We start from the raw sequence: 11,371 nt of genomic DNA on the forward strand, positions 1-11,371 counted from the left end.
CATGTCGATGCTACAACAAGAGACCCCGAGCCTACGAAAATAGACCACGGCCTGCAAAGTACTTGTGTGTACTTGGATACTTATACGCAAGTATACAGACAGGGCGCTAAGGGCGAGCAATTCCAATGCCATGGTTACATATGATAACATTGATATTATCGCCGTCTCTGCAAAGAGGCCAACGACAATTACACTAAGTAGTCAAGTGTCTCTCTTGTCCAGGCTTGAGAGGTTTTCTCGGCTAGGTTTTACTATCTTTCGATCTTTTGGACAGTGCCTTGTTCTCCACACTCTGGATCTCACCGGTACGGTATGCATCCTTTGGCAGGCATCCTTGGCATTCTATTCTCCTCTTTCCATCCCAGAACGGGTCCATATCGACAACTTGTATGAAAATCCGGGGAAGGGCTTTGGGAGGTAGGACCACAAGCCCCAGGTTGTCAAGACGAAGGGAGCGAGCTGCTTGCTGGATGCATATAATTGAGCCTGAATTTGCGTACAGATACTGTAGATACAAATGCCACTTATGTACAGGAACAGAAACTCTATCTCTACGACGTCTTTGATTGACTCTCATACAGCCGAAGCCGAGTGAAGCCAAGAATTCTAGTACATTATCACACGTACAAGTAGCATGTTCCAAGACAGTCAGAATGCAGCAACTGCTTTTCCAAGTCAGAGCCCACTTGAGTTGCAGTTGCCTCTGTAGGTAACCGATGGGAGTGTTACATAGAAGTAGTTGCTAGATTAGATTCCCGGGGGTGGAGCCTCTCTCCGCAAGTTACCTCGTTTTGACTTGACTATTCCTTTGTGAAATCCTCTTAGTCCAGTACTGACTTAGGAGGTCTTGGACCGAGTATTTTGATTTGGTCCCTCTGGATTAGCATCCCCGGAGCTCTTTGCAAGTTCTGACAGACCAACAACAACAATTGTTGTCGCCGTGGTTCTTTTTTTACAGGGGTTGTTGTCTCTTGTAATATTACGCGCTCCAATAAAAGGTTCGAGGTGCCTTCCTTCCTCTTGAAAGAGTGTGGGGTTCTGGGGCTAGTTGGGGTAACAAAACGAGGAGACGTCTTGTTCTGTGCTACAATTGCTCTTGTGGCAGCCCCATTTCACGGCCCTAAGCCTCGAGTTTCGCCGTGGTTTGGCCGAAGGAGGGGGCAAGATTCTCGGTGTATACAAGGGCTCTGGCACAATTTGGATTAAGCTGACATCTGCGGGCACGGTACGGTTACAAGTATCCAAGTACTCATAGCTACATACCCAGATAGTCACGGTTCCAACCATGACATGTGCTCCAAAGGCCTTACCCACCTGTTTTCCAGTCGTAATCCATCTTGCAGTGGTACAAGCGGCTCCTCATTCTTCCGACTAAGAGCACACAATCTCTGGACCTCCTGCATTTCCATCCGATTCTACTTCGCCTCACCGCTTTGACCTTGGACTGTTCTGAGCAAATCTTCTGCCAGCCAACTCTTTTATTGGTCATGGGGACAGGTGGGTGTGATTCTGCAGGGCTCATGGCGTACTCACTGCACATAATCACAGCCATATGTCCGGCCGATGGTACAATGTGTTCAATGTGTAAGGGCCTATATTGTTTGGGACTCGTTTCGGGACAACGGCAAATTCGGCAAGAGCACATCAGTAGGGTTAACGGTGACTATGATGTGCACCTTAGGGTTATATGACAGGAAGATCCTTGTGAAACCTTGGAATGACATGTGACAGTAGTTAGGTAACTGTACGTAATAGTAAGTCCTGACAACAACTTTGCTTCAATAAAAGTTGAAAAAAATCTACATCTATCTTTTTTTCGCCTCCTATTCAATGTTTGCTTTCTCGTCTAGCTTCCACATGTTTCTTCATAGCAGTCTGGACCATGGCCATAGTATCTCTGGTCTCGATGATGGCTTGTACCAGATAGTATCCCGGAATAGCAATCCAGAATGAGTTCAGGAAGATGAAGTAGCCGTAGAAGTAGTAAGCCTCCGGGCGACTGCTTTGTGTGCCATAGAGAATACTTAGTAGAAAAGCAGTGCCGTAATATAACACATCACCGTAGATTTGACCAACACAGACAACAATTTGCAAGGGCAAACGCAACGGATGGTCGGTGATGGTGAAGACAACAAGAGTGAAGCATATGGGTCCCCAGAGATAGGCAGTGATGGACTCCATTACAATCATGAATGGATCGTTTGTCAAGTACCTTGAGTCAGATAGGGAATACTCCTTCCATGCCTGAGCCAGAATGCTGTCTGAGCCTGCCAGCGTGGGGAAGTTCCGTGAGTAGAAGCCTGAGGAAAATAAGTGTTAGATACGTGATTATACGAAAAACACCACTGTTCTCAAGTTTTACCTTCGAGGACAAAATGTATTAAGCCGTTGAGCATGAACCACATGACGGCTGTTGTCTCGTAACGAGATAGCTTCAGACGGCGAGCAGCAAGAAAGGTTGGAGCCAGCACAAGAGAGATTGAACCTATGAAGCTGAGTAGAATTTGAGGCGTTGACAATGTGTTTGGCACATATCCAATGATATCAACGCCCAATGGATAGTACGGAGTGTTTGTCGTCATGGCGAAGGCGGTGGGTGAGCTTCGAGTAGGAAGTATGGAATCAAGACAAGAGGTAAAGAGAAGAGTAAAGACTGAATGTGAGTAGTTCATGTGAGAGAGTAGTGGCCTTTTATGAAGTCCATGTTGTCAATCATTCCAACTTGGGGGCTAACATAAAAATAAAAAAAAGGGATTTGCAAGTACGGTGTCTACAGTAACCGTAGGGCTGTCGTTTTCGTTTTCGTCTGGCAGAGACCCCCCAAGATTATTGGCATCGCCAAGTATCCAGACATTGTTCAGGATAAGAACTAGCTGAGGATCATCTACGTGTAGCCTTGTTGGCTAGGTCCACAAATATGCTGGAGCTTGAAGAACGCATGTTTACTTGTTAACGAAAAAGAAACAAAAACGAATACGAACCCGACGATCAACGACTTGGCATTAACTATATAATACGGATAATTTTTAGGTGGTAGCAACTGGTAAAGACCACAATTTAAGCCTCCCTATAGTTAAGCCATGCGTCGTAGATTTTGGACAGCGGCATAGCCGGCTGCCGGGATCCTCCGATTCGAACTGCCTTGGTGACCGTAGTCTCCCAGCTCCGAAGAAATTATAAACGTCGACTCGGGATTCGATTTGATTTTGATTGATTTGATTTTATTCTTTTACGTCTACCTACTGTTATTTCGCAGCAATACCACGGCATATTCCGGACGGAAGCAGTCGGATGATGTCATCTTCCAAAATACTCCCGGGCGGTCAGCGCGTCGACTCGGGATCCCCCTGCCCCCGAAAGGTCTCCGGGTTAAAAAAAAAAAAAACAAAAAAAGCCGGGCCGGGGATTCCGTCATATTCATAACGGACCCTAACTAAGGGTTTGTCAACAGCACCAGTCCTCAATAGTGTAGTGGTGATCATACCTGCTTGTCACGCAGGTGACCTGGGTTCGATTCCCAGTTGGGGAGCTTTGTTTTTTGCTCAAGTTTTTTTTTTTGCTGGAACTCAGTGATAATGTTTCAGCGGTGGCGAGTTGAAACAAAAATTGTCTTTTTGACCCGTTTACGGACGGTGGCTTCTGGGGGCGAGCGCGGACGAAGGGCTCCTGGGTTTTCCGCTTTGACGAGTCTCCTTGAAGATCCAATGCGACTTCACGACAGGTTACGCGTGGCCTGACAGGGGAAGGAGTTCGAGAGATTGCGAGAGAGTGCCGGGGCTGGAGAAGAAGAGAGACTCTCCAGATAGAAGATGCCCAAGTATGTATGTGAGAAGGCCGATCATAGAAACAGCGCCAAGCCTTCTCTGTCCCAGATCCAGGCAAAGGGTTGGGTTTGGGCTAAGCGCCTCAGACGTGTCATAGCCCTGAGCGCGGGCGAGCTGGTCTCAGACACCAGCAAGATCCGACATGACAAGTCTGAGATTGCGCCGTCATGGAGGGCGGCACAGGCGGAATTGAATGTGGGAGAGAAAAAAGACAAAGCCCCGTGTTTGCTGACAGAGGACGCGATAGGATAGCAGACGGCATACGTATGCCAGGGCCAAGGGGCCAAGGGGCCAAGAGGCCAAGCAAAGTCATTTGCAAAGCTTGTTCGGTACAAGTCTTTGCGCACCAGAGCCGCAAGTGAAGACTAGCCAGCACCGGGAAAAGTGACAGCTGCCCGGGACTGGGCCGCGGGCTGTTGCTTCGAAAGCCCGAGGCCAGGGCTGGCTGGGGCACCTCCGGGTATTCTTGTAAGCCGGTGGGTGACATTTTTTTCTTCTCTGCCCCCCCCTCTCATAAGTGCCGCGTCTGAACAAAACAAAATCCAGGTGCTTTATTAAGAATGAAAACCCAGCTGCCAGTACAAATGCAACCCTGAAGCGCCACGCCAAGAACATGGCGACAAGACTCTGAAACCGAGCCCCAGCCGGGGGGAGGGGGAACTCCACGCTGACTTACACAGCAACAGAGACTCATTGTTCGTCCTCCACAGTGGTGATCGACACTTTCGAAACAAAGGGCCCAAGGCCAGAGGTGGAGATCAAGTCGTATAAACAAGCTGCAACGAGCACTTGGAGCGCACGCCCGCTCTGCGGCGGTTTTTCCCTCCTTTTTCATCTTCCTCTTCTGCACTCTCCCTCTTTTATTCGTGCCCCCCCTCTATCCTCTGCTCTTCTCGCTCTCATCGTGCCAGGCTGGTCCTCACTAATTCTGTTCTCTTGTCCTCTCCTCTGCTCACCGTCTTCGCTTCTCTGCCTGTCCTTCATGCCTACAAGTGCTGGTCACTTTTGCGCCGTCCCCCGAAGAACGCCTCGCACCTCTCCTCCACCGCAGCCATGAGCCGAGCCCGCTCAGCCGAAGAGGGCAGCGATCGACGGTGCGGGTCCCCCGCCTGCCAACCGCCAGCTGTGCCCGCCAAGAGAAGCATATCGCGCCAGAGAGCACCGTCTGCCGCTTTCCACCGCTACCAGAGGCGCCAGACACAAAGCAACCCGCAGGGCGACCTCCCCGAGTCCGACTCTGGATCCGAGTCGGAGTCTGATTTCGAGGAGACCATTGAGGAGAAGGAGGAGGAGGAGGAGGAAGAGGAGGAGGAAGAGGAGGAGGAGGGTGCTCCACCGCCTCCGGCGGCGATAGCCCCTCCGTCGAGCTCCACGCCCGCCCCGTCCTCGGCGCTCCCTGCCACACAACCCCCCAAATCAACGCCTCCGACACCGTCGTCCCACCGCGGGTTGGTCCCTGTCCCAATTGAAAGCCAGAGCACACCGTCCACGCTCCAAACGGTAACAAAATCAACTCCGCCACCTGCCGCTTCAAATCCGCCGCCCAAGACGACGACAACCACCACCACTACGACTACGCCTAATCCCGCAAAAGCTACGCCGCTTCCTGCACAGCAGGCCCCCCCCGAAAAGCCTTCATCCTCCTCTTCTACCTCTTCTCCTGTCCGTCTTCCCGCCTCTACTACTCCCACCACTACCACTACGCCCATCGCTGTCGTCCTCCCCAGCGACCCGATCATAACTCCTATTCCTGAGGCCGATGCCATAATCGCCACCGGCGTCAATCCTCTCCCTTTCACAACCGTCTCAAACTTTGAAGAAATCATCAATGCGACCGAAACCCCCATTGAAGTTGAAGCCGCACCGGCTATTGAGGAGAACAGCATGGTCAACGCCAGCATCGGTGTTGGCACAGTTAGTAAGTAGCTCTCAATAACCCCTTGTCACTCTGTGTCTCATTCCTACTAACACAGACCCTTCAGGTGGTCTCGCCGCTGTTCTCGGCTTTGTCATGATTCTATCCCGCGCCTACAAGCGTCGCAGCCAGTTCCGCAGCGGCTCGTCCTCCAGCAGCAGCCGCGGCACGCCCAATCTGCCGACCGCCAAGACTGGTCCGCTGCCCGGGACCTTTGAGCCGTTCAAGCCCATCATGCTGCCGCCGGGCATGAGCTTCACCATCGTGCCAGCCTCCCCGCCGCCCGTGCCGCGCGATCCGACGCCACCGCCACCCGCACCCGCAATGGTGTCGCAGCAGAACTACGACATGAACATGAACATGAACATGGGTGTCGGTATGCCTGGCAATGTATCGCCTGAGCAACCGTTCGTAGTCCCCCAAGAGCCCAACTATGGCATGGGCCAGCCACAGATGCCGCAGCGTGCGTCGTCCATGTATCCTGACGGTGCCAACATGTACCCTCCGCCGCCGCCCAGCAGCACGATGCCGCCAATGCCCAATCAGATGCAACAGATGGGGCCGCCATACTACCCGCCATACGCACAGGGTCAGCAGTTCTAGGACAGCGTGAATTCAGGGCGGGCTTTTGCTTTTTCTTTTCTTCACATAACTATTTTATCTTAATAAACAACTAGAGATTAGAGTCTAATTCTTTTTCTTCTTTAGCCTATTCTCCCAATGTATACATATGTACTTTCAAAAAAAGAATATCTACTGAACTAGAGTGAATTCCGAGTGACATGAGACATACTAATACTATGATGTTGTTTATTGTGGAGAGCTTCCGGTCGACGACGACCGGGTCTGTGGAGACGAGCACGAAACTGATAGTCCAGGCGGCGAAGATGAAGAAGACAAGTGTCTCCTTTCAGCTGCACAAGGACGCGGAGAACTCGGTCCCTGCTGAAGAGGCAGGGCCTGGGCTTGATACTGTGCCGAAATGCGCAGTCGGTACTCGAACAAGTAATGCTGATAGTGCCGTGACGGATAGCCCGGCTCCAGGGGGAGGTCCGACTGGAGATCCATTAGCAGTTCCTGCTCACTCTGCCGCCGAGCTCTCTCTTCCAGCATCTCCATGGTCTCGGCCTGAGCCGCCAGCAGCGCCGAATCCTCGGGGTGCCCCCCGAGTCTCTCGACAGACTCGTCGGCGGCCGTCGGGCTGTGCACCAGGACATCACTATCTGACTCGGAGCGACGCAGCAGCTCGTCGAGGCGAATGTTGCCCACCATCAGCACGCTGTGGGTGCTGGTAAAGTAGTCTCTGTACGCAGGAGCGCCACTGTTAGCCAGGTGCAGCACCGCAAGCGGATGTGCTACTACGGCATATCAAACTACGCCGCGAGAGTCGGAACTTACCTGAGCTCGGGAATCGTGTGTACGTGCCCATGCGCCTGCATGGCGCGATGCACCCGGACCCAGTCCGGGCGGCCGTGGAGCATGTTTGCGGCGATGCACAAGGCGAGGTCGGCGGTGGCCTGGGGCGTCCAGGCCGCGAGGAACACGAGAGACATGCGGTCGCTATCCATGCTATGCGTGGGGGCGGTGGTTGTACAAAGCTCCAGAGAACATGCAGATTGGTGAGTGGCGGTTTGCTTACATAGAAACACCCGAGACCCTCCCCGCGAAACGGATCGTGTGCAGAGCAACCACAGAAAGCAAGGCAGGACTATTCTCAGTAGCAACGAGCTCGACCTTTCTAATACAGAGCAAGAAGAATGTGCGTCTCTTAACCACATCCACATTTGTTGTTCGAGAGTGCCGTGGCCCTGAGTCTGATAGGACTACCCCCGGTTGCTCTCTGTCCTAACGGGCGTGGTAGCATAAAGACTCTTCCATCGTGATGGCTACACTCCAAGTAGCATTAACCACCAGAGATCATCTCACAACTATTAATTCAAACTGTCTCTAAAAACTTTATATACGTCCACTTTACTATCCTAAATACATCATGCTAAACGTACTGTACATGTACCCTGCTGGTTTGTCTATGCCGCATCCATCATGCATTACTCTCAATGATATCTCACGAGACTCCTTTGCTTTGCTCCATCCGAGCCAGCCTGCTCAGGGCGGCGTCTCCTCCCTCCCCCTTCGCAGATCCGCCTTTCTAACCGGCAGCTTCTCCAGCATCGACCCTGTATATCCCAAATGATCCCTCATGGCTGAAATCAACCGCTGCATCTCCATCTTCATGTCATCTGCGTCGCAGAGCCCCTCCATCACACGGCCCGCCGGCGCATCGGGCGCCACCGACGCTTCGAACGGCACCAGCGGTGCGGCAATGTCCAAGTACGACGCCACGCTGGATGACATCGAGTCCTGCCACCAGAACGTCGATGCCTGCGACCTGCTGCGCGGGTCAGAGCTGCCGTTGTTGGCATTGCGATCGCGGTGGTAAGGCGAGGGAGAGTCGCCGTCATCTGTCTCGCGGTCCGTGTCTTGGCCTAAGTCCTCGTACATGCCATTGTAACCACCCGTTGTGTATCCCAGGTTGCTGTTGTTACTGTGGTTTGCCGCTGACGCCATGCTGCTAAGGCTTGTGCTGCTTGTGTGGTGGCCCATGTCTTCCGGTATCAGCAGCGATGGGAGCCGGTCTGTTCGTGATTCGTCGGGGATGATCATCGATGCTTGTCTCTTGGCATCATTAAAAGACGGTATAAAGATACCTGACTCACGATCCATTCCATTCGCATCCTGGCCAGTACCCGACAAATTGGAGTTGGATCGTGAGTGCCCTTTAGGCTGTTGGTATTTGTTATAATCCGTCATCTGCGACTCGGGACGCTCGTAGCGCGCCTCATCTAGATCAATGTAGAGAGAGGGTTCGCGATTAGTTCGGGCGCCGTTGGTGACATATATTGAAGGCTCGCGGTACCCCTCGTTGAGATCAGGGATCTCAATGGTTCCATCATCGTTTTCATCGTCGGCGTGATGTCCCGCATCAGAATACCCGTTTGTGCCATTTGTGTTGCCAATGTTTCCAGTATTGGCCAGTGCAGGTTTCGTGTTAGCATCACTCACATACAAGGACGGCTCCCGTGGTGCACTCGAGGTAGTGGTGACGTAGAGGGAAGGCTCTCTCGGCTGCGATTTCGATGATACATAGAGTGATGGCTCTCTTGTTGTGTGAGGTACTTCAAATCGTCGGGATGTGTGTTTCTCTAGCCCAAACCGCTCTTCTGTATCGCTCGCAAAAGCAGCATCTGATTGTGATGTTGATGGTCGGGAGTAGTTGTCTTCCACAAAGCCCTCGTCCAGATCAATCAGACTTGCAACCGAAGCTCTGTTGAGCGGCCGAGAAACAGACAGATTCTGCGAAGAAGCAGTGTGCGAGTTTGCAGTTGGCTTGCTGTATACCTCAGTTGGGGGATCAAATGCGGGTGGTAAGGAGGGCATTGCATCTTCATGTGAGTCTGGTTGGCCAGAACCCCCGCCAGCCATGACAGGAAACGTCCAGTCTTGCGTTCTGCGATTATCGTGAGGCTTTGGTTTATGGCTTGCGCGGATAGTATCTGATTCATGCGCTCCAGACCCTGTCCCAGTATTGCCATCATATGACAAGTCTAGGTTGATGAGTGACTCGCGAACCGTTTGGCCTTGTGAGTGGTCGCGAAGGGGCAGGTCCGAAGTTAATGGCGGGCTTTCCCCCCGACCATACCAAGCCCGGGCATTATCACGGTAGTTTGTTAGTGTATTTGGATCAAACACCTTTTCTAACGGTGCCGTTGGCCCCTTCAAATTTGGTGGTCTACGACGACGACGCGGGCCATTTTTCTGTGGCGCCGGTGTTTGGCCTGGGAAATCAACGCCAGGACCATAGGCATCATAGACAGCTGATGCATCTGGATCGTCAGTTTGCGGGGCCTCCTTCATAGTGTTGAAGTTCCAATCATCCATGGCAGGCATGGGAGGGGCATCTTCAAGCTGGCCCTGGGCACCGCCAACAGCAAATAAAGATCTTCTGCTACCGCCCTGTGTTTCCCACAAACGGTAGGCTTTCACTAGCTTCGAGAGGGATGCTGTCGGGAAGCGATCCTCGGTATCGGCAATGTAAGGATGTTGCTGGATTTCCTCAATTCTGGGTCTCATGGCAGGATCATCCACCAGGCAGTAGGCCACCATGTCCTTGAGTAAGTCGGAGTACTGGTCGCCCTCAAGACGTGGACAGTTTTGCTTCAAGAAATGGCTTATGTTGGGAATGTTCTGAAGCGTGGTCGCATTGGGTGGCAAGCCGGACGCAACCTCGTAAACCATGGATCCAAACGCCCAGATATCAACCTCGGTTCCATATGCTGCAGACTCGAACAGCTCGGGCGCCATCCACTGAAGCGTTCCCGTGACAGTTGAGCGCTTGTCAAAGCGGGTGTTTATGATGCCAGCAACTCCAAAGTCGCAAAGCTGGACACCACCAACGTCTGTGACCAGCACATTGGCGCACTTTATATCTCTGTGGATAATGCCCTCTTTGTGTACCCACGACATAGCCTCTGCTACCTCGCGCAAAATAGGAATGATCCATTTCTCAGGCAGTCCACCGGTTGGTCTCATCAGCGTAGCCACACTGCCTCCAGCACAGTACTCAGTGACCATCCAGATCGACTGGTCTACAAGGAAGGAGTCCACCACCATATTAATATTCCGTGCGCCACTGTTGTTGAGCATTTTGAGCGTGTTGACCTCCTTCAGGATGTCACTGAAGGTGTCCGAGTTGGTGGGATTCATGCTATCTCCCTCCTCGATACTGATGATCTTGACGGCGACAAGTTGTCGGGTATCACGGTGGGTTGCCTTGTACACACGACCAAAACTTCCCTTGCCGATGAGCTCCATCAACTCATACGGCGGGATCTCTTTTCCTTGGGCCGTCATTTCCTTCAATATCGTCGACTGCATTTTCTGAGCATCCAAGACGGCCTTGCGCCGTACGTCGGTCAGCTGACCAGCCATGAAGTGCAAAGCAGCCATGACTGTGGAAGATGTGTTGGAAGTTATCGGGGTGGTGGGCGGCAGTCGTGGATGGTAGTCCTGTGACGTCGGCTATTGTATCGTGTCGTGTCGTGTCGGATCGTATCGCGTGGTGTCGTGAAATGGGATTTCAAACTACCAAGTACTCTGGCAAGAAAGGGAATCGGAAGAAATTGCTCTTGGTCAAGTAACTGGACTTATTGTTGCTGCGAGCTCGTAAGGGTATGAAATAAGTTATGGACGTCGGATCATAGGGGTAAGAGACAGAAGGTCATAGGGAACAAAGTGTTGCTCAACAACACTCAGCCATGGTCTACAAAACGGTAGACAACGACTGCAAGAGACTGGCGGACCGGCCTTGCGCCAAGAAATAATCTGACCGCTTCGTCTCCGAGCTTTGAATCTAGAACCGCCGGCGCCGGAGGTACCAAGGCGATGCCAGCAGGCCAGAAAAAGGGGGGAGTTGTTCAATTCCGGGTGTATATTTTACGAGTAGGAGGCAATATGGGGGCCAATGCACAGCAAAGGTCAGCAAAAGAAGCAGGGCAAAAAAATGAAGTAGCACAAGGGTGATGATGAGGTGTGAAAGTGTGAAAGGAACCAAGGCATGTGTATGATATCACGG

The 11,371-nt window shown here is 52.2% G+C and overlaps 4 protein-coding genes across 4 annotated transcripts; 1 reads left to right on the top strand and 3 right to left on the bottom strand.

Annotated features, from left to right (window-relative positions):
• Positions 1-1,827: 1,827 nt before the first annotated feature.
• On the bottom strand, positions 1,828-2,582 carry BROUX77_002197 (uncharacterized protein; the record flags this gene model as incomplete). Its single annotated transcript, XM_073746710.1, has 2 exons — positions 1,828-2,300; positions 2,363-2,582. The coding sequence occupies 2 exons, from the start codon at positions 2,580-2,582 to the stop codon at positions 1,828-1,830; spliced, it is 693 nt and encodes a 230-aa protein (XP_073607279.1).
• Positions 2,583-4,877: 2,295 nt separating this feature from the next.
• BROUX77_002198 (uncharacterized protein) lies at positions 4,878-6,342 on the top strand (the record flags this gene model as incomplete). The annotated part of the gene is made up of 2 exons (XM_073746713.1): positions 4,878-5,742; positions 5,807-6,342. 2 exons carry the CDS (start codon positions 4,878-4,880, stop codon positions 6,340-6,342), a joined length of 1,401 nt encoding a protein of 466 aa, XP_073607280.1.
• Positions 6,343-6,549: 207 nt separating this feature from the next.
• Positions 6,550-7,307, bottom strand: BROUX77_002199 (uncharacterized protein; the record flags this gene model as incomplete). The annotated part of the gene is made up of 2 exons (XM_073746714.1): positions 6,550-7,042; positions 7,138-7,307. The coding sequence occupies 2 exons, from the start codon at positions 7,305-7,307 to the stop codon at positions 6,550-6,552; spliced, it is 663 nt and encodes a 220-aa protein (XP_073607281.1).
• A 538-nt stretch (positions 7,308-7,845) lies between these two features.
• Positions 7,846-10,746, bottom strand: BROUX77_002200 (uncharacterized protein; the record flags this gene model as incomplete). The annotated part of the gene is made up of 1 exon (XM_073746715.1): positions 7,846-10,746. The coding sequence occupies one exon, from the start codon at positions 10,744-10,746 to the stop codon at positions 7,846-7,848; it is 2,901 nt and encodes a 966-aa protein (XP_073607282.1).
• Between the last annotated feature and the right edge of the window lie 625 nt (positions 10,747-11,371).

This window comes from Berkeleyomyces rouxiae (assembly GCF_048999995.1).
Source record: "Berkeleyomyces rouxiae strain 22BRR77 chromosome Unknown BrBRR77_ptg000002l, whole genome shotgun sequence".
NCBI lineage: Eukaryota > Fungi > Ascomycota > Sordariomycetes > Microascales > Ceratocystidaceae > Berkeleyomyces > Berkeleyomyces rouxiae.